The sequence below is a fragment of the Myotis daubentonii genome, chromosome 2, assembly GCF_963259705.1.
Source record: "Myotis daubentonii chromosome 2, mMyoDau2.1, whole genome shotgun sequence".
Taxonomy (NCBI): domain Eukaryota; kingdom Metazoa; phylum Chordata; class Mammalia; order Chiroptera; family Vespertilionidae; genus Myotis; species Myotis daubentonii.
In genome coordinates this window covers 219,445,854-219,463,121 of record NC_081841.1, presented here as the reverse complement: position 1 = coordinate 219,463,121, position 17,268 = coordinate 219,445,854, and the positions used below count along the sequence as shown (strand labels likewise).

At 44.3% G+C, this 17,268-nt stretch overlaps 1 protein-coding gene across 1 annotated transcript in view; it reads right to left on the bottom strand.

Annotated features, from left to right (window-relative positions):
• Positions 1-3,310: 3,310 nt before the first annotated feature.
• The window catches only part of VEGFC (vascular endothelial growth factor C), an 83,844-nt gene continuing 69,886 nt past the window's right edge, over positions 3,311-17,268 (bottom strand). The window contains exons 4-7 of the mRNA XM_059685795.1: positions 15,920-16,071; positions 8,776-8,882; positions 8,140-8,473; positions 3,311-3,813 (exon numbers count right to left, since the gene is read on the bottom strand). Coding sequence (XP_059541778.1) covers positions 3,705-3,813; positions 8,140-8,473; positions 8,776-8,882; positions 15,920-16,071 — 702 coding nt within the window. The 3' untranslated portion in view covers positions 3,311-3,704. The remainder of the gene's footprint in view (positions 3,814-8,139; positions 8,474-8,775; positions 8,883-15,919; positions 16,072-17,268) is intronic.

Genomic DNA, 17,268 nt, shown 5'->3' with positions numbered 1-17,268 from the left:
ATCAATAAAAAGAATCGGGTGAGCGGCTGCTCCCAGTCCTGTCTGCTCCTGGGACAGCTTACCCTTGAGCAGTGACAGGAAACATATTGTCCACAGGAAACATCGGGGCTGGGAATAGGAGAGAGTCAGGGTTGAAGGTCATCATTTAAGATTTGTAAGCGATACAGAGAGAACAGTAGCACGTGGGGGCGTTGTGGGGGGTGGGCTGTCAGAGAAAGGAGACAGGGAGTGTAAGCATGGGCGGCGTGGAGGGCTCAGTTGTCATTCATGAACTTGGGCCATGGGAAGTCTCCACACCCGGTACTCCCGGATTGGACACTGGCACCCAGGAAAAGGATTTGCTGGGGCTTTTTGTTTTCACACTGAATGACCCTGTCAGCCACCTAGCTGCATTCCTAATAGTATCCTCAAAACAGAATTCCTACTTAACTGAAATCTGCACATTGGAAATAGAGCAAAATTAATTTTTAAAAAGATTAAGAAAATGTGCAGCTGCCTTAAAATGATGGAAAAATACATCCCAGCTTTAACAACGCACGAGTGTTCCAAAGTGAGACAGAGCAGCGTGCAGAGCACACGTGAAAGTTCTTTTTTTCTTTTAAAGTGTGTATGCATTGTGTTCATAAAGTTAAGTATTTTGATTGAGGCAATTGTGAAGTCTCTGATCCAGCTACCCATTATTTTGTGAATTTAAAGGACGTTGGTAAGGGTGTGTCCCCACCCTGTCTACCTAATGGACAGTTACCGTGTCAGTGTGGACAGCCGCGTCTTGTCAAGCCTGATGCATGGTCAGCCAGTGGGTGAGCTCCCAGCAGCCTCGGCACCTCGCCTCTGTTCTCAGAGGGTGTGGACACCAGGCGGAGACCTAATGAAGCCGGGTCATCAGAACTCAGGCTCTGCAGCCACAGCCTGGTCTGGACCAAGTGCAGTAAGTGTAGGCGCACCTGGCCCAGGTTCGGAGCAGGCACAGCCTTAACTTTTGCTTTTTTATGAAACGTCTCATTGCTGTATTTTTTCAACATATGTACTTTTTTCAGCAGTTGAAAGACATTTTCCAAAGTCTCCACAGGTGTCCCCTTTGATACGATTCCGGGGCTTTGAGCTGTCTAGACTAGTTAGAATTATGGTTACGGGAGATACTTTACTTACGAATTTTACATAAAACATGTTTAAAAGATTCATATTTCCTCTTAATGGGTCACTATTCTCAAGAACGGGGCCTCCCCGAGTTCTCAGCAGAGATTCCTGTTTCCCTTCTCCTGCCAGAGGCCCCTCATGTGGCCCAGCACCAACCTGGTACCAGCGGGGGCCGGGGGTGGGGGGGTTCACACACATTTAGCTCCACTCGCTTGTTCCTGAGACGAAGCTGCGCTCGTGGAGGAGTCAGGATAAGGACCTGCTGTGGTTCCCGCCAGGGTCCCTCCGTTCCCCAGGCTTTTCCCAGCACTGGCTTGTTAGCTGTGGAGCGAAGAGGAAAGTGTGTGTGAAGCTCTGGTTTTTATAGAGATTTCCAAACCCTCAACCCCTCTAACCTTCCAACTGCATTTATGCAAGTTAACAATTACCCCCTTTAAAAAAGTATCCCATATACAAAAGATTCAAGGACAGAGAAAACCAGTATTAATTTATAAAGTATCACTGACTCCCTCAAACAGTGTTCGGGTGTACTGAAGGCATTTGTTTTGAGACAATAATTGGATTTATTCAGAACTTTCTAGAATTTATCAACATGAAAACCAGACTCGCCAATGTCTCTCTTCTACCATAGCGAAGTGATCGGCTAGGCTCATCTTCAGTTCAAAAGGCCAAGTCCCTCAACAGCAGCCCTTGGTCAACCTGCCAGTGAAAGCGCAGGAGCGTAGCACCCCCTGGGAGGTGAGCACCACCTTCCCCACGTGGGAGTGTCCTGACCACCGGCCATGCCCTACAGCACCGGCTGCCATCCCAGCCTCGCCTGTGCGTCTGCTTCCCTCTTACCCGCTGGGACTAGTCCTTCGGAGCTGGGTCTCCACCCGGAGGAAGACAGAGCCGGCCCTGCCTGCCTCCCTCGGAGAGATGCACCCTGGGTATGCCAGTGGGGCCTTCTTGTGGCCGCCACCTACACTTCTGTTTGGAGTTAGCGTGGATGGAGAGAACAAAGCTAATTTTAGAAACTCTAATACTGGAATCTGTTTCATTCCATCAGTCAGCCAATGTCAAAACCCCTTTCCAAAAAAAAAAAAAAAAAAAAAAAAAAAAAGTCTGGAGGCTAGAGTTTATACCGCTGCTTAAAAAATATCTTTTCCCCTCGAGTCTTTTCAACTAAGGACACAGCATTAGGATTCAGGGCATACAATTCTGTGTTCAAACTTCCAAGATGCCCATGTAGACACTGGTGCCTCAGACACCCAGTGTTTTCTCGTCTTCGTCCTGCAGATTGCCCGCCTGGGTCTGGAGGCTCGAGGCCAGTTTATGGGCATTTTCACTGTATCTTTTAGCTTCTGCTGAGTCGGTCTTGCTCATGCTCCACAGAATTGTTTAGCTTTCTCTCCAGTCCACCTCTTTAGCTGGCACCACAAAATCTCAGTTATTACCATGGAGGGAAGTGAGGTTTTTATGGTCCATATAAACTTGTCTGAGTACCACCGGCAATGTCTTGTCTTTGCCCATGTTACTTCTGCTTTTGGCCAAAATGATTACATCTCCAGGGACAAGTTCAATGTCTTTTTTTCTGGCATGCTTCGCGCTTTAATATTTGGCCCAGTGGTTTTTTGGCTTACCCATATCTTCTGAGAAACTAATTGTCAACACATAGTTTAGATGACTTTCAAGCTGATAACTGATAACAGCTGTTGTATCAAGTTACATAGCCTTAGGGGCTCATTCAAAACTTAGATATATATTTTTTGCATTAGCTAAAAAATTAATGTATTTAAAAATGTATCAATACTAAAAATGACTCACCAGATCCAGAGAGAGATCATACCCAGAGTTAGAAGTCCAAGTGCTCCCGGTGCCGGAATAACTCCATCACATGGATGTTAATAAGCAGACCGCCTTTTTAGATGGTATGTTCTTTATCGATTCATTTGGTTATAAATTCAAGAGTCTCATGTGCTAAAATGTTTATACTCATGAAAATGTTGAGATTAAAATGTAATAGCAACTGTTATCCTTGTGAACATTTCTTTTGTAGGTTTAGATTGTTATCACAAGCCCAGTCTGCCATCTGGTTAGAGAAAAAGAAAAGGGTGGGGGTTAGCGGGGGTGAATGGTCCATAATATCAAGTTCTACTTACGACGGAAGATGGTAATAGACCGAACTCGGCAGTTTATAATACAATTCTCATTTTATTTTAAACATACTTTGCATGATATAAAAATATTGATCACAGTGAGCTTTACCAATTGTTATTGCTATAAACATGAATGCAGAAACAATATTTTTAGTGGAAATAAATTATATAGTCATTTTTTTTTTAAATCACAACAGAAAAACCTCGGCTGTTCCATCCTTGGCAGAAAACCAGTGTTTATAAGAGGTCTTTGCAGATGAGCTGGGGCCCGTTTCCGTGACGTGGTCCACGTGGCTCGGGAAACACCCACCGACCGCTGTCTCTGTCACCGTGGCCCCACACACGTCTCTCTGTCCACAGACAGTTTTAAAGGGGCAGCACAGTCTGCCATGGCAGAAACGGGGCGACGGGAAACAGTCCCATCGCAGTTCACTGTGGTCTCTTCCAGTACGCGGGCACACAGCGACACACCTCCTCACTGAACACGAGGCCTGGCTCGCAGTGCTTCAGCCGGTTTGTGCACGGCCGTCTGTAACAACTAGGAAAACAGAGACACACACTCTCGTTAAAGGCCAAGGCGAGGGAAAGAGATCCCTCTTTTTTACAGCTGCACAGTATTGCATGGATGGGCTAAGTGAAATAAGCCAAACTGAGAAAGACAAATATCACATGATCTCACTTAGTTGTGGAATCAAATGAACAAAATGAATGGACCAACAAAATAAGACCCGAAGCAGGGAGGCACGGAACAGACTGACAAACCTCGATGTGGGGTTGTGGGGAGAAGAGATTACCCAAAGAATTTATATACTTCCTAGAGGTCCGGTGCACGAAATTCGTGCACTTGGTGGGGGGGATCCCTCAGCGCGGACTGCGCCCTCTCACAGTCTGGGAACCCTTGGGGGATGTCCCACTCGGCCTAAGCCGTCAGTGGGACATCCTTAGCGCTGCCGCAGAGGCAGGAGAGGCTCCCACCACCACCAAGGCACTCACCAGCTGTGAGCCCAGCTTCTGGCTGAGCAGCGCCCCCCCCAAACCCCCGTTGGAGTGCACTGACCACCAGGGCAGCTCCTGCATTGCTCATCTGCCCCCTGATGGTCAGTGAACGTCATAGCAACTGGTCGTTCTGCTGTTCGGTTGATTTGCATATTCACCTTTTATTATATAGGATATGCATAGCCATGGACACTGGCAATTGGGTAGTGAAGACCTGGGGGATAGGTAGGGGCTAGGAGGAGGGGGGCAAAGGAGAGGGACAGAAGATATCTGTAATACTATCAACAATAAAAAATATATTAAATAAATAAATACATAAAAGACCAAGGGGATGAATTCGTTATGCTATAAACACACTTTTGTGTTAATCTAAATTTTAAACTAGAATGAAGTGACTCATTTGTCATAACAGTAGGTTTACAGGTTTGTAAATTGTTAGTTTGTGCTTACACACACAGTTTGAGGGGAATGGACCCTCACCCTCCAGAGTGTCTGGGTTGCTGATGTCACAAATGGAAGAGTGAGACACTGCCAGCATCGGTGTTTGGAAGTGTTCTCTGCTTTGAATGTGAAGAGGAAATGTTGGAAGTGATTGTTCCGGGTCTGCGATTCAGGATGACCACATAAGCATGAGACTTTCAGGGAACCAGGGCTTCAAAGGGACCCAAGGACCCAAGTCAGCCATCTGCAGGCAGGGCTGTGGCCCTCAGGGGCAGCCCCACACTCACTCCCATCTGCGGGACCTGCAGCTGCGATCATGGTGGGGCTCACCCCCCCACCCCCCACCTCGGCTCCATGTGCAAAGGGAGGGACAGTCTCCCTTGGGGGCCCCTCTCTGCCACCCGTGGACTTCCAGTTTCCAGCAGTGGTGAAAAAATTAATGATCAAACAGCTAACCCCTCCAAAGCCCTGTTGCTCTGAGGAATGGGAGAGATCTTTGGAGATGACTTTTTTTTTTTTGGCATATGAGTTTGGTTAACATGTGGGAATGGGGATGGGTGTCCAGGGAAGAATGCAAATGGCCTGCCATGGAAATCCACAGTGCACTGCAGAAAAACTACACATGTGATGCTGATGCTATCATTTCACTTCTTGTGCTTTAGAAAAGGAAGCAGATCTAGTTAAGATGTGATTTTTTTAAACTTCTAAATACAAGTGCAATTTTGGTCCACTGTTATTCCTTAAGGAAAAAGACAGAATTCTCAACGAGCAATGAAAGTTACTGAATAAGGCAGTGGACCAAAGCATGTATATGCTGCCCACTACACTTTTGGAATAAATATTAAGAGAAAATGGGTGAAAATATTTTCAAAATATAAATTATTATTTTTTGCTTCAATATATACATGAAACCTGGAATTACACCCCTAGAAAAGTGAACATAGGGAGAGTTTCAGTAAATAAAAACCTTTATGAAGCATGTATACTATTAAGAGAAATACAATGATACAAATCTTTTCTACTAACTTAAAAGAATTCTAGAGAAAAAAATATGATCACTGGTTAGGCTTTATAAGCATAAAATTTCAGCCTTTTAAATACATACTAATTAGGTTCACTCAGAAGACTCAACATACAAAATGGCTCCATAAGATATGATATTTATATTCTGCATTTTTTAAGTATCCTGGTAATTTGAGTAGAGATATGTGAGTAAAATTTCAATACAGTTCTTGCTTAAAATGTTCTAAAGAGAAAAAAATGGTTCCAGTAAGGCATTCTGAAACAATAATGAAAAAATATGTCATCAAGTATATCTGTAGATTCAGTGAATCTCCTTATGCAGCAGCTAAAATGCTAGTGCAGACCGATCTTCAAATATAGCATAAAATGAGAGCACAGAACTTTTGAGAACAAAAAGGTGGACACTCAGTTTACTGAGGAAGAGAGAGTACTGATGGCATCAATGCAGAGACGCAACTGTAAGTAGATGGAATGAAAGCGTGGAGTCCTGTGCATAGTCATCCTTGAAAGGCGTCATCACCATCTGCGAAGAGCAGATGAAAGAGAAGAAGAGAAGCCGTGAAGGTGATGAAGAGCAAACTCAGAGAAGCCAGGAGAGGGCAATGTAATGTCAGCCAGAAAAGGAAGAGAACTTAAAGAGAAGCTACAGAAAGGGCCGCTTACAGAAAGACCAACTTGTCCAGTGCATGTGGCAATCAAGAGTGTACTGATACCCTAAACAGAAATCTATCATGGAATTAATTCTAGGGCACAAACCCCATTAGTTGGTTGAAAATTCAGAGATGGCCCAGCGAGCGTGGCTCAGTGGTTGAACATCAACCTATGAACCAGGAGATCACGGTTCAATTCCCGGTCAGGGCACATGCCTGGGTTGCGGGCTTGATCACCAGTTTGGGGTGTGCAGGAGGCAGCCGATTAATAATTCTAGCTCGTCATTTATGTTTCTATCTCTCTCTCCCTCTTCCTTCCTCTCTGAAATCAATAAAAATATATTTAAAAAAGAGAAAATTCAGATGAAAGAGGTGACTGTGTGGTTACCAGAGAGGCTGAGGAATGGGGTGGGGGGTGGTGGTAAAATATATGATGATGGCAAGAGACGAGACAATGGGTGATGAGCACACAATGCAATATACAGGTGACGTGTTATAATATTGTAACCTTGAAACTTATATAATCTTATTAACCAACATCACACCAATAAATGTAATAACTCAAATTTTAATAAAAGAAAGAGGTGGACCCAAATGCGGAAGGCCTGGCCTTGAGCATCTTTGGCAAGGAGGACAGATCTCGGTGGACAGCTCTGCGTCACAGGGACAGGTTGATAAGATAGAAGACATCTGGGAGCTTTTATGAATTGAGGGGAAAGGACAGCAGAGTTAAGGTGTAAAGGTCAGGAAGAGAGAGGCGTGATGGGTGAAGCAATGTTGAAGGAACATGGGGGGACATGTCAAATGTCGACTCTGGCTTCCGTAGTCGACCACCTTATTCTCAGGATAGACAGGCCAAGTTCAGGACTCACACAGAAAGGATTCGGGTCCAAACGTCATGTTTTTCTTGGTGAAGAGGGAGCAGACTCAAGGTTTAAGGAGTAACCTCGAACAGCATATTAATTTACTCCTCCAATTCCATTAAACACTTCGCTTAAATATTTCTGTGCCTAGATACAATTCTACAGTAATTGTCAATGTCTTATCCTTTGTAAATTTTGGACACAATTTTCTGCACTTAGAACAGTTGTCTTAAATCTCATCTGATGGAATCCTAATTGTGGTGAAGGCAGGTGTGCACTGCCCAGTTGTATGTTTTTTGTTGTTGTTAATCCTCACCCGAGGACATTTTTTCCATTGATTTTTAAAGAGAGTGGGAGGGAGGCAGGGAGAGATGGAGGGAGGGAGAGATGGAGGGAGGGAGAGAGAGAGAAAGAGAAACACTGATGTGAGAGAGACACATAGATGGGTTGTCTCCTGCACATGCACCTAAGAGGCCAGGGATCGAACCTGCAACCCAAGTACATGCCCTGGACTGGGAATCAAACCCAAGACCCTTTGGTGCAGCAGCTGATGCTCTAACCCCTGAGAACACCGGCCAGGGCCTGGCTGCATTTGGAAAATGCTCCCAGGTGACTGTCCTATGCACCTGTCTAGCTTGGGTGGAGAGCCACCGCCTCAGCTTCTGGGACAAGGCCTCAGAGCGCACTCTGAGCCTGGATTGGTGTGCATTCCAGGCCTCCCTTCCTGCCTTGAAGGTGTGGCACTGGTTAAACCTATCAGAGCAACTCTTCCAGAATTTACTGGTTCCACACTAGCAACCAGCAGCTGCTGCTGGTGTTGAGAAAACTGCGTTTAGTTGAGAACACGATTTCCAGGAAGAGAAATACCCATGGTTCATGACGACTGCTCACCTGCACGTCTGAGGCTGAAACTTCTTCCCTTTGAGGAAGCACTTCTGGGGGTTTTCTGTACATTCACAGGTGCACTTGGCTGGGTTGAGGGGCTGGCTTCTCGGGCAGGCTCTTCTGCACACGCACTGGCACGTGCTCTCGTCGAACTCCCTGTGGGGCCCGCACGAGCTGGGGAAGAGTTTGTTTCTGCAGACGCACTGGCACGAGTCTCTGTCCAGCTCCTTGTGGGGCCCACAGCTGGCCGGCTGCAGCCCCCCTTTGCAGACGCACTGACACGTCTCTTCATCCAGCTCCTTGTTGGGGCCACAGACGTCGTGGAATCCATCGGCCGCGTCTAGACAACCAGGCGGGACATGGTTACTACACCTCACTCGGGGCTGGGTGGTGTTATGCAATAAAAGTGTCGACAGCACCTTCCCTGGCATGTTGTTCATTACAGGGCTGTGCACGAACATGGTATGTGCCTCTACAGGAGCGGCCCATGCAATACCAATATGAGGCAAGCAAGGGCCCATCGCGTAGTGAGCTAGTGCGTGTCATGACCTGAACATCGTGCGTGTGGGTCTGATATGAAAGTGTGTGCAGATCACAAGAGAGAGCCCCGGCATCTGGTCTCCAAAGCCAGCACGCTCTTACCGTCGCCAGCAGTGGAGGCAAACATGAAATCCTGCTGAGCGAGGCACCTGCAGGTGTGGCTGTTCCACGTGTGGTTGGCGGGGCAGGTCTTGTTGGCAGCCTGGCACCTGGGGAGACAGACAGGGAGGCATTAGCATAACTGGCACGGAGACGGGGTCATCGCTTTCCTTACCTCTGTATCACATCAATACATACATGTAAAAGTGCTCCAAAATGATGTCAGAACATCGGGAATGACATGTGGATGTTCCCTCTCAAACCACCTCCACCCACATAGGTTGTGGCGCTCTCATCCCAGAGGTGAGCACTGTGAGGGGGATGGTTTTGAATCACTCCAGGCTTCTGCCTCTTTACGGCGATGCACTGATCTATGCAAGCACATAGCATCCTCATTTGTGCAAAAATGGGACCACGCCTTTTACTCCAAAAGTCCTTTTCCACTAAACAGTCCATCTCATAGGACAGGCTGTGAGGGTCTGCTCCATTACCCGTAGAGGGTGCACAGGGGTCCTGTAAGGATGTAGCATTTACTTTATCAGCCCCCTGTTGACAGCTATTGAAGTGGCTTTCACCTTGGCCTCTTCCAAGGATTCTCCAGGAAGCATTCTCACACCTGTGCCTTGTCGACTGCTTTTCGGAAGCACAGATGCCCATACTGTCAAGGTCCATTGATGCAAAATCCCCACTCTATTCCCCACCACAAAGGTGTCCGCAACCATGGGTTTTGTAGTGTTAGTCCTTCCTCCCTTCCTTCCATCTTATTTGTTTTGGTAAAAGCTAAACAGCATGAAGTTCTTTGTCTTAGCGTTTGATTTGTGACTTTGGAGTTTCCTTTTGCAAATGAAAGAAAATAAGTATGTAGGTGTGTATACACGTATGTATATACGCATGTGTGCATGCATTTTGTCTCATTCTCTTACACAGGTGATATCCTCCCGTAGATTCCAAACCTTGATTTTTCACTGAACACTATTTCCTGGAGAATGTTATACCTGCATAATAACTTCAGGTGTTCCCAAGAGCAAGTTTCTGCTCATTACGTATTTTTGTTGCTATTTTGTAGGCTAATCACAAACCCATACTGATGCACGTAAAAGCTAGACAGTGCTTATCCATTTTCCAAAGCAGTATCATCGTTGTTTTTTATTTACCTCTCTATTCAAAACGTGAGTACTCCTCCATCAAATAAGACAGCAGTTATGTTTAGCTATATAACAGCAATGCAGTTAATCCTGGTTGAACCAAACTCATGTCACTCTTCTGTAAGTGCAAGTTGACCGTGGCCATGCTGCCTCAGTGTTGACGTGGTGTAACTGGCACATCCCCATGTTGGCACAGTGCTGTGGGGTCACAGCTAGAACTTGCCAATGTGCGCTTGAAGCTGGCATGACCTCAGCCACTGTGTTCCCAGCTGGGAGTTGTAACCCAGTCGTGGATCATAAAATTAACCACATGAATTGGGAAATGCATTTTTCAATGTAAAAGAATGGCATGTAATAAAATAGAAATTAGTAGAGTGCATGTGATATTGTTTTCTGCAATTGTATTTCAATGATATATATACATATATATACACACATATACATATTTTAATATAAGTAATGTACATATACAAATATATATGTGTGAATATTAATATACAACCCCTCACACACATAACTCCCCTTTTCCCATGTGGTGTGTGTGTGTGTGTATGCATGTCTGTGGTGGCAATGTCAAATATATTTGTTTTTAGTCACAGCTGGAAAAGTGACAAAATACCTATCTAAGCTATTAAAATGGCACAAAGAGGTGTCAAGAATAATCCGAATCACTAGTCCAAGTAAGACTGGTGAAAGGTGAGATTTCCAACTATAGGCATATGTGTTAATGTCTGTGCTTACATTTAAAATGGATACACAACTGTTCATCCTAAGTAGGTACAAAAATAAAACAATTTCCTAGCATGTAGTGAGGAAAAAATATAGAGTTTTCTCTATAATATTTCAACATCTTCAAAAATATAAACTCGAAAGTGTGGACTGGGTGTAGAAACGAATGTAGGGATAACTGCAGAACTATGTTTCTGGGAATGTCATACAAAGCAAGGAATCAAGTTTGACAGAATTAAATAATGATTTCATATGATCTGGCTACATTAACTCTTTAGTTTTTGCACATTTATGTTGAATAAAAATACAGCCTTCAGAATAACACTCAATTATGTCCTATTTCAAACACTGTGCCCACTTAAACTTTATATTGCTAATTATGGTTTGCTCAAGGTAAAGTAAATATTTTAATTTATAATACTCTTAAAACTTAAATTTCTAGAACAATATGACTTCCGAAGCTACCAAAAGTAAGAAACTACTACTCATCAATGTTAACACATATTTCAAAGTTGAAATTTGAAATTCTGCTACATACAACTTAATGAAAGAAACATATATTTGGGTGAAATACATCTTCATAATTTCCTAGAAAAGTTCCTGATCTAAAAGTGAGACACAACTGCTTAGCATTTAAAGCTTTTCATGTGAAAATAATTAGAGACACAATTTCCAAAATACTGTCATTTTAGAATGAAAGGCAATGATTTCATGGTGGATAGGTTTAGCACAATCATATCTCATTTATCTTTATCTCCAGAGCATTTTTGTTCTATTAGAACTGCAAGTTATGAATATTAATGGGTGAACATATTAACATGTTTACAAATTAGTTTGCAATTACTGGTAAAGTGGGTCTATGCTGAGAATCGTAGGTAAATATATTGACTTCCCTTTCCCACCCATGAACATAGTAGGCCTGCAGACATCAGTAAGATTAAGTCTATAAAACATATCGCTGAGAGAAAAAAGGTAATGTCACCATTTTAACATAAAAAATGTTAAACACTCAGAGCTGTGCTATGTAACCTCTTGTGGCACATTAACTCACCCATCTATATATGTAAAAGCCTAAGCGACGGAACAAGCAAACGACTGGTCGACTGGTCGCTATGACGCACACTGACCACCAGGGGACAGACGCTCAACGCACAGGATCAGGCTTCCTCCTGTCTGGATTGGGACTGCGGGATCAGGCCGAAACCAGCAGTCTGACATCCCCTGAGGGGTCCCGGATTGCGAGAGAGCTAAGGCCAGGCTGAGGGACCCCACCAGTGCACGAATCTGTGCACTGGGTCTCTAGTATGCCATAAAAACAGAAAAGCATGAGTGGAAATAACACAGTTTCAGAGGAGTGAGTACCTCTGCGCATGGGGGACAAGGAATGGTGACTTGGACCGTTGGGTCATATCGTAAGTAAATACGAAGGAAGTATTTGTTAAATTTTAAATTGGGGAGGAGGAATAGGTCATTTTTGTTTCTGTTGTTCTGTAATAAGTGTTTGAGTTTTTTTAACTTAAATAAGTTAAAAATGCAGTCATGACTGCAAACCCTAAGGAATGAACTGACTCCAACTTTAGTCTGCATCTCTGAAGTGCTCCTTTTCGGTTGTGGGATGTTGGAGAAAGTTACTTAACGCTGATGATTCTGCCTTTCGTATCTAGTTGGGAATCAGTCCCTCCTCTCTCACTTTCTCTCCTACTTCCTCACATACTCTCTGTGCCGCGTGGGTGCTAGATTATCAGTAAATGACAAGGTTACCTTCGTTCCAAGTCCTTCAGCTAATGAGTCAGTCCTGGCCACTCCTGGGCTTTTTTCCCCCTAACAGCTGATCCTCTCACCACTTCCTCTTTCCTTGAACTCTGTCGGCTTTTTGTAAGATCTTTGGAATTTTGTAACATCTTTCTCTCAGTTTTTACCCCTCAGTTTTCTGCCTGCTCTTTCTCAGTCTCCTGCACAGACCATCGTTTCTCCAACAGTTTCTAAATATTGATGTTCCCACGGTTTTATTTTCTCTGCTACGTCCTGTATTTCCCTGGTTGGGTTTGTCTCTTCCAATTGCTCTCACTACCAATGATATGCTGGTAGCCACCAAATGAGCAACCTCGCCCCACCCCCACATCCAACTGCCTGCGGAATGGCCACTTTAATTTCTTTCAGATATTGCAAAAACTCACACTACGCACATAAAAACTAAACTCTTTTCAAACCCGCCTTCCCGTCTTTTTAAATATTATCAGTGAAACTTCTGTTATGCCACACACCTAGTTCCTAAGCCCTACTTTCTTCTGTTTCCATTGTCTTCCCACCTCTTCTCTTTCCATCCCGTCTCCACTGCCTCAGTTCCCACCCTTATTATTTCGCTGATGGATTATTTCAGAAGCTTCCTCTCCAATTTTCTCACCTCCTGTTTGCTCCTCTAATCCGCCAACTACATTACCACCAGGCTGTTCTTTCTATAATATACCATGTAAATATAACACCCCTGCATGAATCTCAAGTGGTTCACTTGAAGGAAAAGTTCGTCCTTGGTGAGATGTACGCACTCCTGTGCGCCTCTCAGGCCACATGCGGCTGCAGCTATGTGAGCAGCATCAGTGCCCTGCACCTACTCAGTAGTTCATTCCATTCCCTTTACATTTTGACACTTTATAGAGAAGCAAACTGAGGGTCAGAGACACGAAATACCCAGTCGCACAAGCTCATGAGTGGTGGGCCTGCGTTCAAGCTGCCATGGGCTTACTCTCAGGCCCAAGGTCTCTTCGCTCTTTTTGTCTCTTCTCGCCTCAAACAACTAGTGAGTGCGAAATGATGAAAACATGAGTAAAATATGCAGATGATATGGGATAGAGATAAGGAGGCTGTTTTATTTAACAAGCACTTGTTGATAGTGTAGTGTATTGTTTAGCCCACAAATCGGCTTCACCTGTAGGGTAAGGCTAATGCTACCTACAATGTCATAGCTGACTTTGGTGGTTACTGAGACAGACAATGTACTCACAGGGCTGAAAGTATAGTGACGGCTCGATTACTCTTCAGTGTTGTTAGCTGGATACTATGGAGGATACAAACCTGCCTCTCACAGTCCAGTCCTTGCCTCATGGACAGACCCTAGAAACCCAGGCAGGTGAGGGCCAAGTAAATGCAGTCATCGCCGCGGGTTTGCAAGCAGCAAAGGTGGCCGCGGTATTTGGAGGAGATGAGTGCAGCAGAAAGGCCTTCCCCTGAATCTGAGGAGGGGATGAGGCGCCAGGAAGGCAGCAGAGAAAGGACCAGGCCAGAATGGAAAGGAGATGCAGAGCAGGAAGTGAGGGTGGTGATCAGAGAGTCAGACTTGGTGAGGCGCAGATGTGTGAGCAGTGGGACACAGAAGGAAGGATGCCAGACTGGAGGGGAAAACCTGAGCTCAGTTCGTGAGGCTCTAAAAGTTGCTGCCAGTTCCTGGTCCGATGAATGACATGGTGCCTTTAAAGCTTACCTGTCACACGATCCAGGAGCTGGAGACATATCTGCTACAAGAAAATCGGTACTAACACCACTGCGTTAAATCCATGCAGAACGAACTGGGTGAGGATGGCAGTGATGGGGATGAATGTAGGTTGGAGCAGATATTCCTCCCTTCCCCCAATAATCAATAGTGTTTGGGTGAGATATAAGGAAAAGAAGTAATTCATGGCCACTGTGTGAGTGCAAGGTCTCTAAGAACATTGTGATGAATAATATAGACTAAAGCAGCGGTTCTCAACCTGTGGGTCACGACCCCTTTGGTGGTCGAATGACCCTTTCACAGGGGTCACCTAAGACCATCCTGCATATCAGATATTTACATGACAATTCATAACAGTAGCAACATTACAGTTATGAAGTAGCAACGAAAATAATTTTATGGTTGGGTCACAACATGAGGAACTGTCTTTAAAGGGCCAGAAGGTTGAGAACCACTGGACTAAAGACATCTAATAAAGCTTAGATTTGTGTCCATGATAGCTCACAGAATTATAAACATGGCAATATAAGATAGATTTAGATAAAATATTTTAAGTCAATGGTACGATCAGGACTTGAACTGTAATTTGTACCCTCCTCACAGAGATGATGACTGAAGCGCTGGGAATGGATGAGCAGCCAGGGAGGCAGGCGCACAGACTCTCAGAGCCGCGAGGATGGACTCCCAGCTCCAGCAGCTCCAGGAGTGGTGTCTGCCGGCATCGGCACGAAGGTACTCCCAGAGCCCAGAGGCCTCTTCTTTCTCAGGCCACAAAGGACAGGTCTCTGTCACTCCAGTTAGGCTCTCCTCACGATTTCCCTAAAGTCCCCGGGAAGATAAGGCTCCTACCTGCTCTCAGAGGACAGGAGCTCAGAGAGATCTGGTGGGGAACCTGCCACCGGCGCATCACATTTATGGCCAATCCCCCAACATGCAAGCTTGGTTTTCTTTTCAAAAGTAATACACACTTTGCCCATCAATTTGTGCATACTTGTGTTACACATGCTGGACTTGCGGTTTTGTTCAGATGCACACTCCATATGTCCTAACGCACGAAGAGCTGCATCCTTGTTTGGGGCAGAAACGGGCGCTGCCATATCTCAGGCGGCATTGCTTAATGGCTCCTTACACCCTCCTGGGGGTGGGGGTCCGTGCTTGACACTCCATCCGGGTCCTTCTGTCTGATCACATGACGCATATGCTACCACTTACCAAACCAAAAAAGTAGGGTGGGAAGGGAATCTGAATAACACGTGTCAGTTTCAATGTTGTTTTGAAGTAAGAGTAAGAGAAAATTCTTTTCAAGTAATTAATCAATATTCAATTCTTGCTGAAATAGAAATAGGGAGAGATATATGGAGGAGAAATAATTGAGAGTGAAGAAAAGCAACTGGATGCTCACAGGCAAAAGATAATTTATTTTTTTGTTTTGGACCAAAATCTCATTAAGACTTAATTGTTTTGGGCTTGAACACCGATTATGAGCTGGCCCACCTAACTTTATGGGTGCTGTAACTAAATTATGGCTAGTTGGATATGAGCAGGATGTGTGTGATTCCACAGAAATACTTCTTTTGTTTTGTGAGCTACTGTGTCTATCAAGTGGGCTTCCCTGTTTCAGCTTAATTTCATTTTCCAGGCACACTATTACGTTTGCCTTCTTTTGTATTTCCATGCAAAGAATGCTATAGAAAACTCCACAAAACGGCTTTTAATAAACTATTTACTCGAACACAATTTTCCCTTAGAAGAGGAGGCAGAGAAGGTAAACTTGATTCATACTCACTGTGGCAGTGTTGCTGGCAGGGAGCGTCTAATAATTGAGTGGACTTGTCTGTAAACATCCAGCTTGGACATGCACCGGCAGGAAGTGTGATTAGCAAAACTGACTGTGACTGGTTTGGGGCCTTGAGAGAGAGGCACTGTAATTTCAAACAACTACAAAGAAGGGACAAAAAGAGAAACAATTATGTAGATGCTGTACAGCATGTTATGGTAAATGTTGGAGTCCACAAAGAGTGAGATGAACTCTTCGTGAACAGGTAGAGAGCTGCATAACATAGGCAGAACATCAATATCCTTTGTCAATTAATCAATAGGTCCTATGCTTATCTCATGTCACTAGTACAAAACATATTAGGATTTTGATAATCAACTAATGATTATAGAGCAGAGATGTAGTAGACCAATGTGTTCAAGGAGAAGAACTGTTTCAGAGACCTAAATTATTATATATATTAATTGATTCCAGAGAGGAAGGGAGAGGGCATGTGCCCTGACCAAGAATCGAACCATGACCTCCTGATTCATGGGTCAACGATGCTCAACCACTGAGCCATACAGGCTGGGAGACCTAGATTGTTTTAAAGGGTAAGAAAGGGGCACCGATGTACATTTCACTGTGATGTAAGAGCAAAGCTATTGGCCACCTCAAAACGTTTGGTTAAGTCCTATTGTATATAAACTGAATACACAGACAAAAACCACATAGATGAAAAGCTGGTTTTCATTCCAAATCAAATTTCTACCTCAGGGTAGTTTTACCTGTATTGAGATCTCTTATAAACTTATTATGCTTAAAAGAAAAAAAAAACACATTCATGATTTAACAGCTAAAGCTCTGTTTCTGCTGTTTTGACAAAGGTATCAGGAAAAAAAATAATCTTAGAGAAAGGCAGAGCATTTTACGTGACTGTGGGTTAGATCTCAACATTTAGCTTGACTGAAGTCTCCTTCAGAATGCCTTGTTTGTGGAGAACTCCAGTTCTCTTCCTTCTGCCGAAATAGAGCTTTAAAACATTAAGTAAAGCCAAGCGGATTTAAATTCCTAAGGCTCTGAGAATCTAGATGATCTTCAGTACCAATGGCAAAGTAAAACCCTGTCCATTGTCTGCTCGATAAGATCAGCGCGCAGTAACTCAGCTGCAGGGACCCACGTGTGGTGTGGGACTTTTATGGCAATCTGGGCAGCGTGAAGAGCATGACATACTCCAGAGACTCGTGAATTGGCGCCTCGCTGCGATTTCATACCAACAGTTGAAGATCATTGAAAAGGTCGAGGGAGCAGAATTAGTTGCCCTTTTGTTCATACTTCGGAGAGATGTATTAAAAGGGCTTTTGAAGAATGAAATGAAG